General features: G+C 46.1%; 1 protein-coding gene across 1 annotated transcript in view; it reads left to right on the plus strand.

Annotated features, from left to right (window-relative positions):
- Positions 1 to 3463: 3463 nt before the first annotated feature.
- The window catches only part of LOC135210381 (ubiquitin conjugation factor E4 B-like), a 133635-nt gene continuing 111053 nt past the window's right edge, over positions 3464 to 26045 (plus strand). Inside the window, 5 exon segments of the mRNA XM_064243288.1 lie at positions 3464 to 3502; positions 10515 to 10641; positions 10830 to 10921; positions 11043 to 11150; positions 11306 to 11450. Of these exon segments, the coding sequence (XP_064099358.1) occupies positions 3464 to 3502; positions 10515 to 10641; positions 10830 to 10921; positions 11043 to 11150; positions 11306 to 11450 (511 nt within the window).

Here is a 26045-nt window from a genome sequence, read left to right on the forward strand (position 1 = left end):
CCAGGGCGGCCGGGCGTGAGGCGGCGTTGGGGCTTCGAAACGGACCTCTACGGAGTTCCACGTCTCTCTTCCCAGGAGAGATGGTTGAACGCTGCGGTGGACAGACGGCGCACTGATGACAGTGACCGTCTGGTTCACCAGGCAGTCTCGAAGGCTTCTGGGCAGCCTCGGACTGCGGCCAAGTCTAAGAGCTCGGCTAGCGCTTCCTCGGCTGCTAAGACGGTTGCTGCGTCGAAGCCCCGAGGAATGACTCTGTCTTCTTCGACTTCTAGCAAGGGGAGCCGTAACCAGCCCTCCTCCCAGCCCTCCTCATCCCGTGGAGGCTCTGGGAAGAAGTCGAAGAAAGGGGGGAAACGCTAGGGACGGCGTTCCCCCTCACCTGCTGCCGGAAGTGGGGGGGTGCCTGGCCAGCCATTGGGCAACTTGGCAGCGCTACGGCGCCGACCTGGATTGCAGATGTCCTTCGGGAGGGATATCTATTACCCTTCGAATCTCGGCCACCCCTCACCTCCAACCCGGTCCAACAGCAGTCGTACGTTCCAGGGTCATCGAAGGACGTAGCACTGAGACAGGAGATCAAGACCATGCTGAGCAAGAGAGCTGTAGAGATCGTCACGGATCAGTCACCGGGCTTTTTACAGTCGACTCTTCCTGGTGGAAAAGTCTACGGGAGGCTGGCGCCCGGTGATAGATCTCTCTCCCCTGAACCGGTTTGTTCGCCAGACCCGGTTCACGATGGAGACGGCACGCTCAGTGCTCGACTCCATCAGGGAGAACGATTTCATGCTTTCAGTGGATTTGAAGGATGCGTATTTCCAAATACCCATTCATCAGTCCTCCAGAAAGTACCTCCGCTTCATCCTCGACGGGACGGTGTACCAGTTCAGGGCACTGTGCTTCGTCTCTCAACCGCCCCACAGGTGTTCACGCGAGTGTTCACTCTGGTGTCTGCTTGGGCCCATTCGCACGGGATACGTCTGATGAGGTATCTCGACGATTGGTTAGTCCTGGCGAGCTCCCGCTCGCAGTTGCTACAGGACAGGGATCGACTGCTCGAGTTCTGTCGCGATCTGGGGATCGTGGTGAACTTCGAGAAGTCCGATCTCGAGCCCAAGCAGAGGATGAAGTACCTGGGTATGCTGATCGACACGGTAGCAGGGCGAGTCGTCCCCGCAGACTCGCGGATCAGCAGATTCAGGGAGGCAGCCAACCAGTTCCTGTCTCGGCAGGAACAGGTAGCTCAGCGATGGCAAGTCGTGATCGACACCTGTCGTCACTTCGAGAAGTTTAGTCCCTCACGCGGGCGTCTCACGGGCGTCTTCACCTGCGGTCTCTTCAGTGGAGACTAAAGGAGAGTTGGTCGCAGGCGACGGATCCCCCGCAAGCTTTCCAGTGTCACTGACACAGGAGGTGAGGCAGGACCTAGCCTGGTGGCTGGACGACAGGAACCTCTTAAGAGGAGTGCCTCTGCGCACTCCCCCCCGGACATGCAGCTGTTCTCAGACGCATCGACGAGGGGATGGGGCGCACACCTGGAGGAGTTGCTGACTTCAGGAGTGTGGGACGAGAACGACAAGCACCTTCACATCAATGTACTGGAACTCAAGGCAGCGTTCCTCGCGCTCCAAGAGTTTCAGGACCGCTTGATGGGACACTCAGTGGTGTTGATGTGCGACAACACCACGGTGGTGGCTTACGTCAACAAACAGGGGGGCCTAGTGTCTCTCCCGTTGTACCAGTTGACTCGGCAGGTGCACGAGTGGGCTCAGGCACACTCAATAGAGCTGTCGGCACGCTACATTCCAGGGAAGAAGGAATGTAGTAGCAGACACGCTCAGCCGTCGGGATCAGGTGATAGGGACCGAATGGTCTCTACACCAGGACGTGGCGGAAAGGCTCTTCGACCTGTGGGGGCGACCAGTCGTGGATCTGTTCGCCACCCGGCACAACATGGAAGCTCCAGGTGTTCTTCTCGGCCGTGCCGGACCCACCATGGGCAGCTGGCAGAGGGACGCTCTTCAACACCCGTGGGACAACCTCTTCGCCTATGCCTTTCCCCGTTCAGCCTGATTCGCAAGGTGATCAGTCGAGCGCTGGTCACCCCGAATCTCAGGATGATCCTGGTGGCTCCCAAATGGCCACAGGCCATTTGGTATCCGGACCTGCTGGCTCTTCTCGCAGGAGAACCGAGAGAGATTCCCCCTTGGCACAACCTTCTCGCCAGCCACACGTCGAGCGGGTACCACCGAGCAGTCCAGTCCCTACGTCTTCACGGCTGGCTGTTATCCACCATCTCTTGCGAACGAGAGGCTTTTCTCGTAGCGCAGCAACAGAGATGGCTGGAAACGTCCGTCAGTCCTCTGCAGCAGTTGTACCAGGGGAAGTGGGCCGTCTTCTGTGGTTGGTGTCGTAGACGGGGTCTATCTCCTCTCAGAGCCACTCTTCAGCAGGTAGCGGATTTCCTCGTTTTTCTTCGCCGAGAGAAGCTCCTCTCAGTCCCCACAGTTAAAGGATACAGAGCCGCCTTGGCGCTCGTCCTGAAACTGAGGGGGTTGGACATCTCGAACTCGTTCGAGATCTCCTTGCTTATGAGGAGCTTCGAAAGGTCTTGCCCACCCAGGGAACTCAGGCCCCCTGCGTGGGACGTGACTCTCGTCCTTAGGAGTCTGACTCGAACACCGTTCGAGCCACTCCGAGAGTCGTCAGACAGGGATCTGACCCTCAAGACCCTCTTCTTGCTGGCCCTGGCATCGGCGAAGAGAGTAGGGGAACTTCATGGTCTTTCCTATGATGTACGACACTCCAGGGGATGGGGAGCCGTGACGCTCGATTTCGTCCCGAACTTCGTTGCGAAGACTCAGAAACCGTCGGTCCCTGACGACAGGTTCGAGTCATTCACGATTCCCTCCCTATTGGACTTCACCGATAATGATGCGGATGAGATGCTGCTTTGTCCTGTGAGTGGCGCTACGGCGCTATCTGAAGAGAACTCGACACCATCAGGCCTGAGTGTCGACGCCTCTTCGTTAGCACCGGGGTCACCAAGAAAGAAGTATCCAAGAACACTCTTTCATTCTGGCTGCGTGAGGTCATCAGGAGGGCGTATGAGGCTGATGGTAGTGACGACATCCGTACGTCCCGTCCGAGAGCTCACGAAGTCAGAAGTATTGGCCCTCGTTGGCGTTTCGTAAGAACTTCTCCGTGGCGCAGGTCCTGAAGGCAGGGGTCTGGTCTAACCAGACTACCTTTACGTCCTTCTACCTTCGGGATATTGCCCACAGGTCCTTGGTTACCTTTTCCTTGGGACCCGTGGTGGCTGCTCAACAAGTTGTGTAGCTAACCCAGACCCTCGCAGGCTGAACAGCATCGAGTCCTGGTGTGGCTGTGTGGATGGTGTGTGAGTGAGTGAGTGACTGGCTCTCTCTCCCATCTTTTCCTTCCCTCTACCTGTGGGCAGAGGGCCATGGTCGTCACTCTACGCTGGAATGAGGACGAGATGCAGGTGAGCTATATGACAGAGCCCCATCTATCCCTTTCACTAGGGATAGGAGCAGAATATCCACCACTTCCTTCTACAAGGGGGGGAAGTGGATGCCTACAAGAGTCAAACCCATGACTTTATATTTGCTCCTGTACAGGAACAAGTTCTTACATTGCTGGTACGAAGAGATACGCATGCCTCTCTCTTAGTACTCGGTCCAGAGGTCTGACCATTGATCCTGCGGTGCACACCCCGATCAATCGGACAGAGGCTTGGATCCCTCCCTCGCTCTTACGACCAGGGAGGCTTCCAAGGTTGGGCGAACACCAGTCTGTTCACAAAAGACTCAGATTCCACCCACCAAGAAGTGAGTCTTCCTATTGTAAAAGGACCGAAGGTTTGTATGCCGTGTCGGAACAAATGACAATTTGTCCAAAATTGCATTTTTCCTAACTATACAAACCTGAGGTCCTTTTACACATAGCCCCACCTCATGCCACCCCTCACTCTGCAGTTTTTGCTTGGGCCAAAGCAAAAGTGATTTGTTTACCTCCCAGTCGCGCGCGCGCGCCTGTCGGACAAGCAGTTAACTACCGAACCCCTTGTTCGAAAGCTTACGACCTATCCAGCTGCCGCTAGTACCTTCCTATTGTAAAAGGACCTCAGGTTTGTATAGTTAGGAAAAATGCAATTTTGGACAAATTGTCATTTTGAGAGAGAGGTCAGTCGCGAGACTCCTCTTTGAATTTTTAACTTGAGCAACTTTCCCCTGGCAAATGTGCAAGATGTCGCACAGGCGGCCGTTGCTTTTGTCAGAAGGATTCTGATACTAAGAGAAGCCCCTTTTCATTATTCAGAAGACTCCTTTGTTAGGCAGTTCCTCTCAAGCGGACTCTCTCCGCATCCATGCTCTTCCCTCGTTTTGAGGAGGCAAGAGCTTTGGGAGTTTTTCTTAATAAGATCTCATCGACGTTTGGGTATGATGGCGGATAGAAAATATCTACTTCCTTCCGTAAACCCTAGTGATGAACAGGAATTCTGTCTCTTCCGCGATTTATGAAGAAATCACGAAGATTTAAAGAGTTCCTTGATTAACTTCGTTCCTTAAGGATATATATATACTCTTTCTATCGTTCTATTAACGAAAAGAACGAAGATAGTAGAAGGTAGTAGAGTTTCTGCTGTTTGAGAATACGATACGGTCAAATCATAAACACATACCGTAGTTACTTCTTTTCTGTGCAACTCAATTACCAGTATCCTTCTACGTCTTTCTAGGAAGGACTACGCTTAAAGGAATTGTTTAAGACAAACACCTACTTAGCTTCTAGATTTATCGAAGTCTTGTTTCGCTTAAATATGCTTTAATAAGAACTTCCCTTCCCGAAGTTCGATAATAATTTTTATAAAATTCCTTTATTAATTGGAGTAGCTGGCAACTCTGGAAGAGTAAGCGGGGACTGCTTTCGCTGAGAGCCTGAGACCAACGCAGTACGCCTACGCCAGTTACTGTCAGTACCATGTAGGTGTCAGTCATGAGCGGTCGGGCGTATCTCTCTCTCCTGCTAGATGGAATAACTATCCGCATCTCTCCCCTACAATCGCGGTCTTAACCTCGGATTGAGGGGATAGTTAAGCTAACATAAATAAAATATTGTATGCCTTTTGCTAAGAAGCTTTCAATAAGAGAGATAGTACAACCTTTCAATGCTGTTTACCGTAGGTAACATTATTAAAGGATTCTATCGCAGCAGAACATTGTATTATGTAATGCTCTCAGGCTTACGAAAGCATAGCTTATTAGAGTACCTGCTCAGAAGAAGATGGATGAGTCGGATGGGAAACATTCTCTTTGGGGCAGAACTTGTTTCCCTGAATGGACTATACTACGTATATAAAGCTTTTTCCTACTAAGAACGGAATTAACATGTGAAAGGATGTCGGGTACCATAAAGGCACAGGTGTTCTGGCACATAACATAAAAAGAATTAGAAGAAAGCGCCAGTCTGGCGCGTAGTACCAACCTGGCGCAATGCTCCAGAAGCGCCAGCCTGACGCAAAATTTGCGCCAGAAGCGCCAGCCTGGCGCAGTGAGCCAAGAGCACCATCCAAGATTTTCTCGTTTTAGCGAGTTATTAACCTAAGAGTCCAGTAGCCTATCGGACACCAAGCTCGGTAACGGCAAGATTCGTTCCTGATTTCGTTACCCATTTAATCACTTAAGCCATTTCCACGACTCTCATATCGCATAGAGCATCGAGAATCTCTTTTTTCGCTCCTATTCGCGTTAACAAAGAGATCCTTCTCGATCGACGATAATAACTGTTAACATGTTTAACATTTATTGGAAAGAGTTGTGAGAACCTGCGGAAAGTCTTCTTCATAGCAAGAAGTCTCGTCCTCTCTCCCCTGCGAAGCGAGAGGCGTCATGCAGACGTGAAGCTTCCAAACATATCGCAGAGGCTTCGGTTTCGAGAGCGAGATCGGGAGAATCTTACGGAAGACACGTAACGCCAGAGAGATGTGAGACGTCGTCAAGATATGAATCGTCATTTAAAGCTGCTTTTAGACGCGAGGCTCCAACCAAAATTTTGGCGCCAGTTAGGACGCCTTTTGAGAGCGAAGCGTCTTCCAGGCGCGAGGCGTCATCCAGACGTCAGCAGCCACACAAACGGGAGGCGTCAGCCAGGACGCTTGGCGGACTAGAAGCGTCATCCAAGCGGGAAGCGTCATCCATTTATGGAGAGAAGCCTGGGCTGTTGGCGCCTTCCAGGACTATTAAAGCGGGGAAGAGGAAGGAATATCATTCCCTTAGCCCCTCTCCTATTAGGAGTTTGTCTCCTCCAGAGGAAAGACGTACTGAATTAGCAGCGGAGACTCATCTAGACCCCGAGTTAGAAGTAAACTCGGAGGAGGAGTATCAAGGAAGAGAAGGACTGTCGAACTATAATGTTTTGACAGCCTTGCTTCTAGAGGAGTATGGAGACGACTTGGACTCCTGCCTCTCTATCCGCGCTCTCTTTTCTCGAGTGCAAAGACGAAGAAATCTTCGTTTTTTCTTAGAATGAAAGCCCGCCATTTCGATGAGAGGGCTCTTCAGTCTTTAGACTCTTGGATGAAGTCGAAGAAGAAGGAGTTAGTTAGAACGGTCTTCTGCATGCCTCCAGCGAGACTAGCTGGTAAAAGAGGCATTTGATATCAGACGGGAGAGAATATGGGTATTTCTCTTCCGTCTACGTCAGAAGCGGACTTTTCTACCTTAGTTGACGCTTCACGTAGACAAGGTTTGAACTCTGCCCGTATAACTTGGGGCATTTCAGAACTGGACCATCTCCTCAAGGGACTCTTTCATGTATTGGAAGTTTTCAACTTCTTAGATTGGTCCCTTGGGGTGATGTCCAAGAAAGCCCATGATTCTGAAGGACTCGAACCAGAAGTCCTTCTGTGTATTTTGTCTTGTATAGACAAAGCGGTTCAGGATGGCTCGGTTGAGATCTCCTCTTTGTTTTGGAGCAGGTCTTCTTAAAAACAAAAGAGGACAGTATATAGTGTCTTTTTAACCAAAGCGGTCTCCCACGCTCAGAGGGCAGCGCTTCTGTACTCGCCTTTGTCTGACTTTTTGTTCCCTTCTCAGTTAGTGAAGGACATTTCTCGTTCATTAACTGAGAAGGCGACTCAAGACCTTCTGACACAGTCAGTAAGGAAGAAGAAACCTGCAGACAACCCAAAAACACTGTCATTGTCTGATGAGGCGAAAGACCGGGCCTACAACCTGACACAGATTCACTAGATGCGAACATATAGGACAGATAAGAGTGTCCGATGTGGACATTGCCAGACATCCTCGAGACTCTACCAAGCTCGAAGCTCCGGCAAGTGGGGAGGAGCCAACCAGGCGCGAGGCGCCAGGCAGGAGTGAGGCGCCAGGCAGGCGCGAGGTACCAGCCAGCCGCGAGGTACCAGCCAGCCGCGAAGCTCCAGGCAGGCGCAAGGCACCACTCCAACCGGGCGCGAGACGCCAGCCAGGCGCAAGGCGCCAGCCAGGCACCAGCCAGGCGCGAAGCTCCAGGCAGACGCAAGGCGCGAGGCGCCAGGCAGGCACAAAGTGCAAACCTGGCGCGAGACGCCAGCCAGGTGCGAGCAGCCAGCCAGGCGCAAGCCAGGCTCTAGGCGCGAATCTCTAGCTAAGACGCGAGGCGTCAACCAGATGCGAGGCGCCAGTCAAGCGAAAGGTACCAGACAAGCGCTAGGCGCCAACCAAGAGCGAAGCACCAGCCAGGCGCGAGGTTCCTGCCAGGCTTCAGGCTTCAGTCGGGAGAGATCCATTTCAAGAAAGCCCTGGTCTTCTTTGAAACATGGAGATCTCCTAAGCACTTCATAAGTGACTTGATTCCTTCAAACAGCTGAGAATTAAAAGCACAGGAAGTGCGCGCTTTTGCAAATTCTTGTTCTTTACATAACAATATGTCATATAAGACATATTAGCTGTGTTGTACGGTAGAGGCAACTCTGTGTTGACTTCTCATTACACAAAGGATGTCAAGTTAACCTACGAGAGATCCTTCTCTTTTGGTTTATACGTTTCTGCGGATACGTTACTGGGATAAGGAGCCGACACTGATCCTTAACTTTGAGTTAAAGTTTTTTAACTTAGTGAAATTATTGGGGTTTTTGAAGGAGTGTGTGGATAACTCTTTCCAATTTGAGCGCGAACCCTCGTGTTAGGATCAGGTGATCGGGATCGGTGTTGCGCTCCTTCATAAGGTGTATTGTCATAGAAGTGGTCCAGTACCCATTGACAAAGTCCTTTCAGGCTCTGCCGAGTAAGCGGTTCATATCCCATCGGCAGACCCACAAGATCTCTTAGCCATAGATCACATATCTCGCTAAAGTCTTGAGGTGATGCAGACTACCGGGCAACAGCCACGAAGTCTACCACCTATCAGATAGGAACCAAGGTTTATTTATACCTACAACATATGTTGTTTACCTGTCTATTCCATGTTAGCTGTCTCTTACCCTCCACCAAAGGGTGTCAATCAGCTATGTATATATCTGACAGGTAAGTTGATTGTATGAAAATGATATTGTTATAATACAATAAAGTTTCATACATACTTACCTGGCAGATATATACGATTAATGGCCCACCCAGCCTCCCCGCGGAGACAGGTGGAAGAGAAAAAATATGAATAGAAAACGGGAATGGTTCCTAATCCTGCCACCCAGGGCAGGACGGTAGATCACCTGACCTACCTGCAGCGTGTGCCGCGAAATTTGAATTTCTGTCGGGGACGACGGAGTCTTAGCTATGTATATATCTGCCAGGTCAGTATGTATGAAACTTTATTGTATTATAACAATATCATATTTGTTAGGCATTAAATATTATTAAGTTTTCTTCGGTGTTTGTTTCCGCTGATCTGTAACACTGGGTTACATGAGATCACTGACAACAACCCTGAAATAGAATAAAAAACTTGCGAGTTCTTATATATTAGGGTTGTTGTCGATGATTTCATGTAGCCCAGTGTTAAAGGTCAGCGGAAAAAAAAACACCGAAGAAAACTTAATAATATTTAATGCCTAACAAATACAAAATTTAAATAAACCTTGTTGGATGTAACAGATACCAGTCCTTAGAATCACAATGGATTCCCTAAAACTAAGAAGCCAAACCCTAATGCTAAGCCAAAGGAAGAAGGAAGGCAGAGTAAGAAAACAAGAAAATAATTATTATCCCTACCTTAAAACCACAAAGCTAAACACACAAAAACTTTGTCTAGAAGAAGACTCATTGGGTAACTTTATATACTCCCGTTTCAAATATGGAAAAATACATATCTATATATAACCACTACATCGTTTTCTCACATAAATGAAGGCATCCAAAGAGAAAACTATCATGGCCATGATCCAAACTCCAAATCAGCTAACAGGGCAGGTCATGAACGCCAGAGTGATCCTGAACGAAAATCAGTGATATTTAGTCCTACCTGGCGTCAGCCTCCCTACAGGCCATCTCACGAGCTAGCCAGCTCCCACATCCACAGCAACTGGATGGAGATGTAGAAAAGTCAGATAAATTCCTGTCAGTGCCGGGAGAAAGTGACGGCACCCATTCCCTGAGAATACCTCCTCATCAGCGAAAGGCAGGAATGGCTCAAGTTGCAGGTGACAGGAGCACCTGTGAGTCGTATCGAAGCACCCAAGCCGCAGGACTAGGCAGGAAACACTCGAGTTGCAGGTGACTAGAGATACTGCAGACAGCTGACCAAGGTGAGGATCCAAAGTGTAATAAAAAAAAAAAAAATCGTCGTCCAAATAAACCGCCAAATAATCGTCATCCAATGTCCAAATCAGCATGCTGTTGAAGGGATAATATCAGGGGAGTGCTCTAGCCCGAACTGAACTCTGTCTGAGCACCAACGTCCAGACATCACCAAGTAAACACAGTAAAAAAATAAACAATCATTAAAACTGTTGTTCGATAATATAAACAAATGGGGAGGAGGCGCCTGACACACTGAGTAATGTTAAATTAAGCACTTTACATTAAGCACTTGAAATGACCAGACAATGGGCACTTAAATTTCAAAAATAATATAAACAAGTACTCAGACAAAACAAAGGCTATTCTGCCACAAAATAATTCTTGAAAGGTAGTTATAAAACCTAGAAAAACCAGGCTTATCTAAATTTACAAAAGCTAAATAAAAATAATATAAGCTTTTCTAATATGTGGTAACCTAGGTAGTATGTACCTTTCAGCTGATTGTTCACAGGTGTGTAAGTGTGGATAGTCACTTATGGCCTTTCTTCTTTCATTTTGAAAACTAATGAATAGTATCTCTGGAGGCATAGATTGATGGGTATGCTATGAACAAATGTTTTCTATTGGTAACTTGTAGTTCAGAACTGTTACTTATGTTTGAATTGGGGGAAAAAATTTGCTATTTTTAGTTTATTAATTAATTATTAATTTTTATACTCAGAATTCCTAATGTAATCCAATCTATCTTTATTACAAAAGGGCATACAGTTGCCAACGTCTCCTAAATGCCCCAAAAAAAAAAAAAAAAAAACAACATCACTGCTGCCTTCTCCACATAAAAGACAACCTCCACCTTCACCACTAGATATTACTCCTTGTAAAAAGGGTGAGTACTATTGAGTAATTGCATCATTAAGTGTACTATATACTATTTTCAGTCATATCATACCAATTGACATATAACTTGAAAAAGAGCTAATATTTGCTGTGCATCTTGACATTGCTGTGACTCATGACATTAGACCTTAGTGATACATCTGTTGTATGTAATTAATTTGTGGCCCTCCTCCAAAGGTTTAGAAGAACCTATGGAAGTAGAAACCAAGGCTGAAACTCCAACCAGCTTGGAGACAGGTCATTATGGCAGCGACAACAAACGTCCCAGGGTATGAATATTACAGGGAAATTTTTATAATGTCATTTGTGCTTTGATATTCATGGTAATTTTTGCATATAATGTACACAGAGTTAAGTTTTAATACAGGGTTTATGGTTCGTTTTCTTCAGAGTGTCAGTACAAGTGAGGTAACAGAAGAGTTAGTGCTTTCAACGTTATCAAATGTGCTTCAGGCCAAATGGCAAGATGTCACTACTACTTGCCCGATCACAGTACAAGTAAGTGTTAGTGAGGAATAATCATGTGGGTACTTTTTAAGAGACCTGGTTATTATATATTCATGATACAACATCAAAATAAACCATTTAAGTGGAACATTTAATTTGTCAGTGCTGTACTACATGCTTACACGTACGTAATCCTTTCCTTTCAGGTTTTATCAGCCGCTAAAAAAGCTGAGATCACATCCCAGGTGCTGATGGAGGTCACTATGCGCGTGTGTGCAGGGGAGAACATAGAAGGGTTGGTGGATCCAAACTATACATCTGATTCACCAGAGCTCAGTGCCTCACCCACAGGTATTAAGAACACAAGTGAAGCTTGTGAGTACTATTTGTACAAATATGTGATGTTCACTATGATTTTGGGAGGAGTGAATTTTCTGTTAACTATTTGCCTGTACCTAACTTGAGGTAAATACAGGCGGTCCCCGGGTTACGACGGTTCCGGCTTACGACGTTCCGAGGTTACGACGCTTTTTCTTAAATATTCAATGGAAAAATCCGTCCTGGGTTACGACGCTTGTTCCGAGGTTACGACGCTGACGCTTCCGACGCTCCGAGTTAACGACGCTTTTAAAAAATGCATACTATGATAAAAATCCTTTATAGTTTAGCACAGTATATTAATAAAATAAGTTTCTGGTTAGATTACAACAAAAATTTGAGATTATGATGATTTTCGACACTTTTTGTTGTATTTTTCTATGTTTTTTAGTGACGCCTCATATGCGGAACTAGTTTCCGAGCGAATGAATACATACTAGTTTACATATAACAGTCCAAAAGCGCAAATAATGAAAAAATCATTGCTTGTTTCCAGTAATAATAACAAAACGAAGTTTCTGCTTAGATTACAACGCAAATTCCAAGTATCCAAAGAGAGACATTATCCAGTAATTTGATCAGAGAGAGAGAGAGAGAGAGAGAGAGAGAGAGAGAGAAGAGAGAGAGAGAGAGAGAGAGAGAGAGGCGTCTTCCGACGCTCCGAGTTAAGGACAGAGAAGTGTTCGTTTCGTTAAACGGTTTGAGATTATGATGATTTTCGACACTTTTTATGTTGTATTTTTCTATGTTTTTTAGTGACGCCTCATATGCGGAACTAGTTTCCGAGCGAATGAATACATACTAGTTTACATATAACAGTCCCAAAAGCGCAATATGAAAAAAATCATGGCTTGCTTTGTTTTCCAGTAATAAAATAACAAACGAAGTTTCTGCTTAGATTACAACGCAAATTCCAAGTATCCAAAGAGAGGCATTATCCAGTAATTTGATCAGAGAGAGAGAGAGAGAGAGAGAGAGAGAGAGAGAGAGAGAGAGGAGAGAGAGAGAGAGAGAGAGGCGTCTTCCGACGCTCCGAGTTAAGGACAGAGAAGTGTTCGTTTCGTTAAACGGTTTGAGATTATGATTGATTTTTCGACACTTTTTTATGTTGTATTTTTCTATGTTTTTTAGTGACGCCTCATATGCGGAACTAGTTTCAGAGCGAATGAATACATACTAGTTTACATATAACAGTCCAAAAGCGCAAATAATGAAAAAATCATTGCTTGTTTCCAGTAATAATAACAAAACGAAGTTTCTGGTTAGATTACAACGCAAATTCCAAGTATCCAAAGAGAGACATTATCCAGTAATTTGATCAGAGAGAGAGAGAGAGAGAGAGAGAGAGAGAGAGAGAGAGAGACGAGAGAGCGAGAGAGAGAGAGAGAGAGGAGAGGAGAAAGGCGTCTTCCGACGCTCCGAGGTTTAAGGACAGAGCAGTGTATCGTTTTTCGTTAAAACTGGCCCTCTGAAACTCATGCCAGTAAATGTTTTGTTGATACGAATAATATTAAGACCTATTTAAAGAATACGTTTACTTTTTAATTAGTCTATATGATACGTAAATAGTAATCAACTGTTCTTGTAGCCCTCAATATTTGGCAAAATCGAAGTATCCAAAGAGAGACATTATCCAGTACGTAAAATTTTTTGATCAGGGACGAGAGAGAGAGATTGAATCAAGGAAAGAGAAGAGAGGAGGAGAGAGAGAGAGTGATTGGCCGAGAAACGAGAGAGAGAGAGACGCTTTGGCAACAATGGTCTCGGGGGTTTTTATAGCTTCCTTCTGCTTGATGATCGTGGATATTGTAGAAGGATTTCGACCATACTCGTTTGCAAATCGACGATACGAACGCCACGTTCATGCTTTGCTATAATTTCATGTTTTGCTTCCATCGAAATCATTTTCTTGGGTTTTTTTCTTATCACCTGCTTTGTCTTTAGCTTTGAGACCCATGGTTAATAATAAAATAGACAAAATAACACGAAAAATAGGCGCAAATACAACGAACTAAACAACGACGTGTTAACATGCAGCACCAACAAACAAACAGACTGAACGCCATTTATCGGTCGCCTATACAACTAACACTCGTCGCAAAATCGTATCTCAAATATTTCGTTGTATATCAAAGCTTGTATTTTCGCAAATTTTCTGTTATATCTCAAAACATTCGTATATTAGGGCAATCGTATGTCAAGTTTCCAATGTAATTTGATCAGAGAGAGAGGAGAGAGGAGAGAGAGAGAGCGAGAGAGAGAGAGAGAGAGAGAGAGAGAGAGACGCTTTGGCAACAATGGTCTCGGGGATTGACGTAACGTTTATTTTCTGAACAGATAGGACAGAGAAGTGTTCGTTTCATTAAACGGCCTCTGACTCATGGCAGGAAATGTTTTGTTGTACTAATATATAAAGCCTATTTAAAGATACATTTACTTTAATTAGTCTATATGATACGTAAATAGTAATCAGCTGTTCTTGTAGCCCTCAAGATTTTGCAAAATCACTCCAGGTTGTACATAAAACTTCAAGAATGTAGTGTCACCAGAGGTATTAACAATAGTTTTTACCTTCAAGAACCAGCATTCTTTTATGAAAAATAACTCCAGGTTGTACATAAAAACTACAGGAAACAACATGTAGTGTAACCAAAGGATTACAAGTAAGGTTTTTGTAACTTTTTATTAGTTTAAGACATATTTCCAAGCGTCGTTCCGGCTTACGACGATTTTCGGCTTACGACGCGTCTCAAGAACGGAACCCCCGTCGTAACCCGGGGACTGCCTGTAGTATCTTTTATTTTTCAACACATTTTAAAACTAAAAGCAGTATTCCTTGATCTTTCTGACTACAAGACTTCATTTGAGTTAGCCAGATTTTGGCTGTTATTTCTGTTCTTGAGTGGCAATGGTGAGAATTAAATTTGAACTTTTATACTGGACTCTGAAAGTAATTTTCAAAAGTATTTTTTATTACATTGTTGAAAATCTAATCAAATTTCTATTGTAGTGTTTCATTGCAGTATGAATTTGAAATTACTAGAAAATATTTTTCAATGAAATAATGGACAGGGAGGCAAAAGGAAAGGGTTACAGAGTGATTTTCTTTTTTGCCAAAATTGCTGTATGGGTCACTATTCTGGATATGAATCTCTTTGCCTCCTTCAAATGGGTGTTCCTACACAATATACAAATCCTCAGTCCTTTACAATAGGAATTAATTGCTTACGGCAAAGATGGAACACACCCGTCAAAACTCTTGAACAAGGTGGTTAGACAGTACCTACCATCCGGTAGGCGGGGAGACCCACCTGCCTAGATGTAAACATTCCACTCCCCACCTGCCTGGATGTAAACATTCCACTTTGCTTTCGGCCATCATGAGATGCAGACATGTTTATCGTGAGTTGTTGCCTGACTATACTCCATTTTCCCGAAATCATCAGCTCTTCCATGTGAGCACCCCAACCTTTGAGCGATGCATCTGAGAACAGCAGAAGATCTGAAGAGGGCTGTTGAAAGGTACCTTTAGTGTCAGATTGTTGTCTTGTAACCACCACAGTAGATTTTTCCTCACCTCTGTCAACTTTGGAATCTGCTCATATGGATGATCAACACTTGGTGGCCAAAACTCTTTCATCCTCCATCGTAAAGACCGAAGGTGTAGTCTCCCATGTAGAACTAACTTCTCCAAGAAACTTGGTATCCCTAGAACTACTTGCCACTGCTTTGCTGGTTGTGTTTCCTTTCCCAGGAAGGAATACACTACTTTGCATTTCTCTATCCTCTGATCTGAAAGGAAAACTTTGGCCTTTACTGTGTCTATAATCATCTCTAAGTACACCAGCCTCTGACTGGGATCCAAACTCGACTTCTCCAAATTTATCACAATGCCTAAGCTGTGAGAAAACTGGAGAAGATGTCTGCCCTGAAGTAATATTTCTTGGGACTTTGCTATCACCAGCCAATCGTCCAGGTACCTTATTAATCTGATTCCCTGAGCATGAGCCCATGTTGACACGAGAGTGAATACTCTTGTATATACTTGAGGAGACTTTGTCACTCCAAAATACAGAACTCTGAATCGAAAAACCTTCTCTGCCAGACTGAAGCGGAGAAACTTCCTGGAAGAATGATGGACTGAAATCTGGAAGTATGCATCCTTGTAGTCTGTTGTCAGCGGACTGCTCTAGAACTGTCCTTGGGATCTCCATTTTGAATCTTGTCCTTCTTATGAAAAGATTCAATGTTGACAGATCTATAACTGTCCTCCAATCTCTATTGGCCTTGGGGACAAGGAAAATGTGACTGTAAAATCCACCTGACAGGAGTACTACTTGCTCTAGAGCTAGAAAGAGACAAGACCAGACATCTCGTTCATTCTACTTTCATACCTTCATCTTAGACTAGATACTAACTGACCTGTCAGGGGTACTGGATGAGCTATACCACCTGTTGAGCAGCCACCACCGGACCCATGGATCATTGGGCAACATCCTTTAAATAAAAGGAAATGAAGTTGTTTGATGCAGCCAAACACCAGCTTTCAAAATCCTATCAACAGACATACTTCTCTTGAATGCCAAAGAAGAGCTCAGGCCCCTGATGTTGTGAGCTGTAGCTCTCGCAAAATTATTTGACCTTCCAGATTCCGTCAAATATGCATTCCTAATCGTTTCTCTTAACCAAAACAATATTGTGTTCTTGGACACTTAACCAAAGCAATATTGTATTCTTAGACACTTAACCAAAACAATATTGTATTCTTGGACACTTCTTTCTTGACCCGGCCTGCACTCAAAACTCTTCGACATTTAGGTCTGAAGTGCCAAGTTCTTTTTAAGTAAGCTCGTAGTACCCTGACGGGACACAATAAAGTTTCTTCAGGGTCATTATCCACAAAGTCTCCTCAAGAAGGTATAGAAAAGGAGACAAATCTGTAATCTACCACTGATGGATTTTGAGTCTTGGCTACAAATTCTGGTATGATTTCAAAGACTATTGACTTCCAAACTCTGGAATGCTTCACTCATATGACAAACCATGTAATTCCCCTACCCTTTTGGTCGATGCTAAAGCCAACAAGAAGACTGCTTTTAGAGTCAAGCTTCTATCCATGGCTTGTTGCAATGGTTTATTTGGGGGCTCAGTAAGACTAGCAAATACCATGGTTGAATCACAATCAGGAGGCTTTAATTCCTTGGGGGAACAGGACTTCTCAAAACTCTTCATTAACAGAGCTATTTCCCATGAGGAGGAAATGTCTACTCCACACCTTTCATTCATAGAACCAAAGCTAGTGCAGCCCTGTACCCCTTTATGGCAGGTACAGAAAGATGTTTTTCTGTCTTGAGGTATATCGGAAAATCAGTTAACTTGAATAGAAGTTCCGAGTAGAGAAACACACTGTCTGCGACACCAATCACAGGATAGACCACTTTCCCTGGTACACCTCTGTCGATGACTTTCCGATATATCCTGCCATCTGCGATGTTGCATTTTGAGAAAAGCCTCTTGCTCACAGGAGATACTTGAGTCTCCACCCATGAAGAGATAGGGACTGTACCGACTGGTAGTACCTCTCCACGTGTGGTTGACATATAGTAGGTTGTTCCAGGGAGGTACATAGTTTTCTCGGAACATCTATCAGGAGTTCTAACAGGTCCGGGAACCATTCTGCGGGAATGCATATTTTGTGGGGGACGTCCATATTGTCCCACAGATGTTGTAGAGCATCTTCTGCTACTGCTTCTGTGTCTGGTACTACTGAACTTTATATCTCCAGCTTCTTGTTGTGTCTTCTTGAGAACAGGTCTATGACCAGTCTTTCCCACAAGATAAACATTCTGTCTGGAATTTCCTGATGCAAGGACCACTCTATTCCCAGAATCTGGTCTCGGCAACTCAACTTGTCCGCTATTACATTCCTTTTCCTCAGAATATACCTGGCCCTGATATCTACTAGGTTTTCTACTGCCCACTGATGAAGTTGAACTGTCATAAGGTGTAATGTTTACATGTGCCACTACTGTAGTCTTGTCTGACATCAATACTACTGATTGCCCCTTCACCCTCTCCCGGAACTCCTGTAGTGCTAGAAATGCTGCTTTTAGTTCTAGCATGTTTATATGAAGTTCTCTGTCCTTCTGACTTTTCCCGAAATCCTCATCTTCTGCTACTGCTTCTGTGTCTGGTACTACTGAACTTTATATCTCCAGCTTCTTGTTGTGTCTTCTTGAGAACAGGTCTATGACCAGTCTTTCCCACAAGATAAACATTCTGTCTGGAATTTCCTGATGCAAGGACCACTCTATTCCCAGAATCTGGTCTCGGCAACTCAACTTGTCCGCTATTACATTCCTTTTCCTCAGAATATACCTGGCCCTGATATCTACTAGGTTTTCTACTGCCCACTGATGAAGTTGAACTGTCATAAGGTGTAATGTTTACATGTGCCACCTACTGTAGTCTTGTCTGACATCAATACTACTGATTAGCCCCCATTCACCACCTCCCTCCCTCCCCTCCCTGGAACTCCTGTAGTGCTAGAAATGCTGCTTTTAGTTCTAGCATGTTTATATGAAGTTCTCTGTCCTTCTGACTTTTCCCGAAATCCTCAGCTCTTCCAAGTGAGGGCCCCAATCTTCCAGTGACGCATCCGAGAGCAGCAGATCTAGGAGCGCTGTTGAAGGGGTACCCCTACAGTCAGATTGCTGTCTTGCAATCACCACCATAGATCATTCCTCACTTCTGTCGACAGTGGAATCTGCTTGTATGGGTGATCTTCACTTTGTGACCAAAACTCTCTCATCCTCCATTGTAAAGACTGAAGGTGTAGTCTCCCATGTGGTACTCACTTCTCCAAGGAACTTAGTATCCCCCTAGAACTACTTGCCACTGCTTTGCTGGTTGTGTCGTGTTTGCTTTCCCAGGAAGGAATTCACTACGTACTTTCCATTTCTCTATCCTTTGAAGATCTGAAGGGAAAGCTTTGGCCTTTACTGTGTATATAATCACCCCTAAGTACACCAGCCTCTGACTGGGAACCAAACTCGACTTCTCCCGATTTATCACAATGTCTAAGCCGTGACAAAACTGGAGAAGATGTCTGTCCTGAAGTAATTTTTCTCGGGACTTTGCTATCACCAGCCAGTCGTACAGGTACCTTATTAGTCTGATTCCCTGAGCATGAGCCCATGTCGACACGAGAGTGAATACTCTTGTAAATACTTGAGGAGACGTTGTCAATCCAAAACACAGAACTCTGAATTGAAAAACTTACTCTGCCAGACTATAGCAGAGAAACTTCCTGGAAGAATGATGGATTGGAATCTGGAAGTATAGATCCTTCAAGTTTATTGTCAGCATAAAATCCTTGTCCCTGACTGCTCTAGAACTGTCCTTTGGGTCTCCATTTTGAATCTCATTCTCCTTATGAAAAGATTCAACATTGACAGATTTATAACTCTCTTCTAATCTCCCTTTGGGACAAGGAAAATGTGGCTGTAAAATTGCCTGGCAGGAGTGCTACTTGCTCTACAGCTCCACCCTTCTCCCATCATCTTCCTCACTTCTTGTAGAATGAGGAATTTCTGAGACCCGGGAGTTGGGTAAGCAAAGGTACAGTAATGGTTGTTTTGTACATGAACTTTCCTGTCAGATATACTTAGCTATACGTCTCTGACGTCACGACAGAATTCAAAACTCGCGGCACACGCGACAGGTAGGTCAGGTGATCTACCTTTACCCGCCGCTGGGTGGCGGCTGTAAGAACCAATATCTCCCTTTCCAGTCAGAATTTTTCTTTTTCTGTCGCCGGTGACGACTACACCTGTGGTTGTTACCTCCTGACAGCTTTATTCGATTCTCGTTGCCTTGGATTTATTTGGACTGACTTTCGGTGAAGTACCTGATCTTGTTGGCTTGGGCATACGCATTTGTGGATTGTTTTTGGATATTGATTTGGATTTTTCTTTGATTTCGAGATGTCTGAGTTAGAGGTTAAGAAATCTTCTATGTTTAGGGGTGTGCTCTATGGATGAATGCAAGGTGAGACTACCGAAAGCTACAGTAGATCCTCACACAGTTTGCTTTAAATGTAGAGGGAAAGAATGTTCTTTTGTTAACCCGTGTAATGATGTGAGAAGTTGGATGAGGGTGAATGGAAGGCTCTTTCTTCCTACTTGAGGAAGTTTAGTTAGAAAGACAGGGTGAGAAGGCTTCGTCTAGGAGTTCTAGTAAGTCTCGTATTAGCGAGGTAGAAGAAAATCCTGTTGTAGCATTAGAACCTTCTCCAGTTTCAGCTCCTGCGCCCTGCATCGAACCTAAGGATACGACTACGGAAGTGGCAACCATGAGAGCCACGATCCTTAGCATGGAAAAGAAGATTCGTTCGTTGCAAGGTAAGAGTAGTGAAGGTGAATTGTGCAGTGACCCCCAGTGCAGTGGAGGGTGCGTCTGATCGGCTCCTTAATGCTTCCAGGCCTAGACCTCTTCCAGACTCCCAGTCCCAGTGGGAGGAGGAAAGTCAACAGCCGCAGGAAGGTTAGGGAGAACTCCCACCGATCAGGCGTCCCCTCGGTAGATCCTGATGCTCGTACCCAGGCTGCCCTTGTTCGCGCGAAGAAGGAGGTATTGCGCCAATGCTTCTCTTCTTCTTCCTCACCTTCGCCTAGAAGAGGATGGAGCGCCTCGGATTCTTCGCGACCGCTGAAGAGAGCTGGAAGGCTCCTGGCGCCTTTCCTTCCAGCCCGGAAGTTTTTCCAGAAGAGCCGGAAGTAGAGATCAAGAAACCCAGGATGGAGCAGGAGTTTCTCGCCTCATAGTAGGCTTCGAGCCTCTTCTCCGGTGGAGGATTTTGCAAGATCTCCAGCTCGAATTCTGCTGGACTGCAAGCGCAGATTTCGGCGCTGGCGGGCTCCTTGGCAGGAGGAACGCGTCGAAAAGACGTCTCTCTCCCTGTCAAGAAGTCTAGGATTCCTTTGCCTGTGTTACCGTCTCAGTCAGAGTCGGTTCTCTCTCCTGTATCAGCGGATGGAAGGAGGCGCTCTTCCCTCGGCAGGCGCTTGTCGTCTTCCAGGCGTCAAGATCGCCCAAGAAGCTTTCTCCTGGTGACTACATCTCTCCAGTAGGAAGGGATCTAGCGCCTAGTAGGCGTTGTCGTAAAGACAGGCGTACAGCCTCGTCTTCTCGCTCATTTCCGAAGATCCTTCATTCTCCGGATAAGAGAGCCTACTCTTTGATGGATTCGTCAAGAGACAGGATCTCGCCTTTTGTTAGGCGCCTTGAGCCTAGTAGGCGCTACTCCCCACCCCAAGTAGACGCTCTCCCGCTCCCAAGCGTGGTGCGGAGGATAGGCGCTTTTCTCCTGATAGGCGCGGCTCTCCTTTTAGCCGCTCTGTTCAGGACAGGCGTGTAGAGCCTGAAAGATATGTCTCTTCTGGGAGACTACCTTTTGAAGAGACCACACAAGTCTGGATCGAAGTTGTGGAGCATGGTAGACGCCGGTCTCCTAGTAAGCGACCTTCTCCAGGGCTTCGCTCTACCTGTAAGTAGGCGCCAAGAGCCTAGTAGGCGTTCGCCTCATGGTAGGCGCAGCTCGCCTGGCAGCCGCTCTCCTTTGAACAGGCGCATGGATCCTGAGAAGCGCCTTGAGCATAGTAGGCTCTCCTCCTCCTAGCAGGCGCTCCCCTTTGGAAGCCCGGAATTCTAGGAGTAGGATTAAGGATCAAAGAGCACGCACTCATCAGAGTAGGAAGGACTCATTCGAGAGGAGCTCTCCAGAAACTTTGGCTTTCTTCCATGATAGGCGCCAGTCTGCTACTAGACACTCTCTGGACAGGCGCACTTCTTTAGAGAAGGCTAACTGCCCTCGTAAAGAAGCGGAGGGTTCTTCAGTAGATGAAGTTGAACCTTCAGAAGAGGATTTGGTGAAGGACTCGTCAGTTTCGTCCTATAAGATCCTTACAGATCTCCTTCTTCAAGAGTTTGGAGACTCCCTTACTCCCGTCGCTCCTCCGTCTCCTCTCTCTTTATTCTCGACTTCGAAGAAGACGAAAGTTTCCTCTTGTGTGAGGATGAAGCCAACCATCTCAATGAAGAAGGCTTTGAGAGGTTTGGTGATTGGCTGCTTTCTAAGGAAGAGAAAGGGAAGACTGTGTTTTCTTTCCCTCCTTCCAAGCTTACGGGCAGACTGGGATTTTGGTACGAGTCTGGAGAACCCTAGGCCTGGGTCTTCCTTCATCGGCGGATGCGGACTTCTTCTTCTCTGGTAGATGCAGCACGAACGCTCGGCTCTTTTGTCTGCTAAGACTACCTGGGCTATGAACGAGCTTGACCACCTGCTGAAGGAATGTTTAGAGTCTTGGAAGTCTTCAACTTCCTTGACTGGTCTTTGGGGGTCTTGGCTAAGAAGACTCAGAACCTGGATGCTATTTCGCCAGAAGATCTCAACAGTGTTCTAACGTGCATTGATAAAGCAGTTAGAGATGGATCGAGCGAAATAGCCTCCCTGTTTGGAGCAGGGATCCTTAAGAAGAGATCAGTCATCTGCTCTTTTCTGACTAAGTCTGTTTCGCATGCCCAAAGAGCCTCTCTTCTGTATTCGCAGCTCTCGCCTCTGCTATTTCCGAAGAAGATAATACAGGACATCTCAGGATCTATCTCTGCGAAGGCGACTCAGGACATGCTCGCGCAGTCGGCACGGAAGCCTAGGACCTCTTCCAGACGAAGACGAAGAAGGAGACTCCAGCTAGACAGGAGCCCTTCGAGGGGGCCCTCCTTCTAGAGCCTCTACCTCGAGAGGTAATAGACCTTTCAAGAGAGGTAGATCCTTCTCCACGCTCTGCCAGAGCTAAGAAGTAGGAAGTAGTCCACCAAACACCAGTAGGTGCCAGACTTCTAAGATTCTCGGAAGCCGCCTGGGCAAAGAGAGGAGCGGACAACTGGTCCTCTCGATTATCCGGAAAGGATATCTGATTCCCTTTACGGAAAGACCACCGTTGACAACGACTCCGAGGGAGTTGGTGGCCAGGTACAGGGATCCCATCATGAGCCTTGCTTTAACACAAGCAGTGGAACAAATGTTCGAGAAAGAGGCTATAGAGCTAGTGAGCGACCCTTGCTCAGCGGGCTTTTACAACCGCCTTTTTCTAGTTCCAAAAGCCTCAGGAGGATGGAGACCGGTTCTGGATGTAAGCGCCCTGAATTTCTTTGTAAAAAAAGAGGAAGTTCGCCATGGAGACGACATCCTCAGTGTTGGCGGCCCTTCGGCCAGGGGACTGGAGTGTGTCCCTAGATCTTCAGGACGCTTACTTCCATGTGCCTATCCATCCTTCTTCAAGGAAATACCTCAGGTTCATGATGGGAGGAAGGATATTCCAGTTCAGGGCTTTGTGCTTCGGCCTTTCAACAGCCCCTCAGGTCTTCACAGGCCTAATGAAAAATGTAGCAAGATGGCTACATTGGAGGGAGTCAGAGTGTCCCTTTACTTGGACGACTGGCTAATCAGAGCCAAGTCGCAGAAAAGATGTTTGGAGGACCTACAAAAGACCCTTTTCATGGCAAGTTCTCTGGGACTTTTGGTGAACTTTCAAAAGTCTCAGTTGATCCCCAGTCAAGATCTTATCTATCTGGGGATTCGGATGGCTTCTCTGGATTTTCGGGCTTTTCCGTCTCCAGAACGGATAGCCCGAGGGTCAGAGAAAGTCAAAGCCTTCCTAGAGAAAGAAGTATGCACAGCGAGGGAGTGGATGAGTTTGTTGGGGACACTCTCCTCGTTGGAGCAATTCCGTTTCTCTAGGAAGGTTGCACCTCAAGACCTCTCCAGTTCTTTTCGACATCGAAACTGGAGGTGTCGTTCGCAAAACTAGAGTTCTCCTTCGAGATCTCAAGGGAAATCAAGAAGGACCTCTCTTGGTGGGCCAACCCTCTCAGGTTTGCAGAAGGGATGTCCCTTCATCATTCCGAACCCCAACCAAGTGTTGTATTCCGACGCCTCGGAAACAGGTTGGGGAGCAACGCTCGGCTCAAGAGAAGTGTCAGGCACCTGGAAGAAGGAACAGGTGACCTGGCACATCAACAAGAAGGAGCTGATGGCGGTTTGGCTAGCTTTGAAAGCTTTCGAGCCCCCACGTCCTAGCTTCAGCAGTACAGATCAACTCAGACAACACCACGGCCCTGGCTTACATCAGCAAAAGAACTTCTGCTTTGGGCAGAGCAAAGGAAGATTTGTCTCCTTACCAGGTTCGTACAGGGAGAAAAGAACGTCAGAGCAGACCTCCTAAGCAGGAAAGATCAAGTCCTGCCTGCAGAGTGGACTCTTCACGAGGATGTTTGCCAGGACCTGTGGAAGCTTTGGGGCAAGCCTCATATAGACCTCTTCGCCACAGCCAAGAATGCGAGGATAGCCAACTACTGCTCTCCGATATCGGACCCGAGGGCAGTGTCGATAGACGCGTTTCTACTAGATTGGAAGGGTCTAGACATGTATGCTTTTCTCCATTCAAGATACTGGGAGAGACTCTAAAGAAATTTGCAGAATCGGAGGCAGCAAGGATGACGCTGGTAGCCCCGTTTCTGGCCCGCACAAGTATGGTTTCACAGAGGTACTGGAATGGTTAGTAGATCTTCCGAGAACATTACCACAGAGGATCGATCGCTCAGACAACCCCACTTCGAGAGGTATCACAAAAACCTCCTTGCTCTAGATCTGACTGGCTTCAGACTGTCAAAAGTTTGGTCAGAACGAGAGGCTTTCTTTTCTGCAAGAGTTGCAACGGCTATCGCAGCAGCAAGAAGGCCTTCTACCTTAGAGTCTACCAATCGAAGTGGGACGTCTTTCGGCGATGGTGTAGGAACCATCACTTTTCCTCTTCCAGTACCTCTGTGACCCAAATAGCAGACTCTTACTTTTCCTTATGGAAGAAAGTGGATTGGCGGTATCAACCATTAAAGGCTATCGTAGCATGCTATCTGCAGTGTTTTTTTAGGCACAGAAACTTAAACATTTCAGAAGATAAGGACCTTCATGATCTAATAAGATCGTTTGAAACATCCAAGAAGGTTTCTCCAGGGATTCCGAGTTGGAATCTGGATGTAGTGCTACGTTACCTGAGGTCCAATAAGTTCGAACCGCCTCAGTCTGCCTCGTTTAGAGACCTCACGAAAAGAAGACAATTTTTCTCATGGCATTGGCTTCCGCAAAGAGGGTTAGTGAACTCCATGCACTAGAAGGAAATGTGGGATTCAGAGGAGATGCAGCTCATCTGTTCGTTCCTTCCTTCGTTCTTGGCCAAGAACGAGAACCCCACAAATCCTTGGCCTAGGAGCTTTGCAGTACAAGGCTTGTCTGCATAGTAGGCGAGGAAGCAGAGAGGTCGCTTTGCCCAGTACGAAGTTTAAAATTCTATCTACAGAGAAAGAAAAACTTAAGGGCAATGATGTCAACCTTTGGTGCTCTGTAAGAGATCCAAGGAGGACTCTTTCGGAAGAATGCGCTTTTCGTTTCCTTTCATCAGAAAGCCTTGGTTGCAAAGAAAGCGCATGCGATATGTGATTGAAAGTCAATTGCAAAGTTTCTTAAGGTCAAAGCTCATGAGGTAAGGAGCTATTGCCACGTCATTGACTTTTAACAAAAACATATCCCTGAGTAATATTATGAAGGCAACATTCTGGCGTTGCAACTCAGTCTTTGCAAACCACTATCTGAGAGACGTCAAAATTACGTATGAAAAGTGCTTCGGGTTAGGCCCGTACGTATCGGCGGATTCGGTGCTGGGGCAGGGAGCTGAGACATATCCTTTGGTAGTATATATTTTTCCCCTTGTTAGGTTGTAAGTTTTTGGTTGTTTGAAAGAACATGCGGGTAGGCATGTTTTTCATTTCGTATTCTAAACAATGATTAGATTGGTTAGGTGATCGGTTTATGTTTGAGCTCCTTGCAATGATAGTGGTTAGGTTCTGTCATATAAGTGGGCGAATCCCCGTTGACAGATCCTGCTCGGATTCTATCAAGTAAGCGGATAACCAATCCCTTTGATAGACCCAAAGAGTCTGTCAGCTGTAGGTCACGCCCTCGCTGAAGCTCTTAAGGCAACGCAGACTCATAGACAGTAACTACGAAGTCTTCTGCCTAAACAGGTAAGAACCAAGGTTGTATTTACATCCTACACTAGTGTTGTTTTCCCCTTTTTTTCCCTATTTATATTGCTGTCTCTTTCCCTCCACCAAGGGTGTCAATCAGCTAAGTATATATCTGACAGGAAAGTTCATGTACAAAAATGTTATTGTTAGTATACAATAAGGTTTTGTACATACTTTACCTGGCAGATATATACGATTGATGGCCTGCCCAGCCTCCCCTCAGGAGACCGGTGGAAGGAAAAAAAGAAAAATTCTGGCTGGAAAGGGAGATTGGTTCTTACAGCCGCCACCCAGCGGCGGGTAAGGTAGATCACCTGACCTACCTGTTCGCGTGTTGCCGCGAGAGTTTTGAATTCTGGTCGTGACGTCAGAGACGTATAGCTAAGTATATATCTGCCAGGTAAGTATGTACAAAACCTTATTGTA

The sequence above is a fragment of the Macrobrachium nipponense genome, chromosome 39 (assembly GCF_015104395.2).
Source record: "Macrobrachium nipponense isolate FS-2020 chromosome 39, ASM1510439v2, whole genome shotgun sequence".
NCBI lineage: Eukaryota > Metazoa > Arthropoda > Malacostraca > Decapoda > Palaemonidae > Macrobrachium > Macrobrachium nipponense.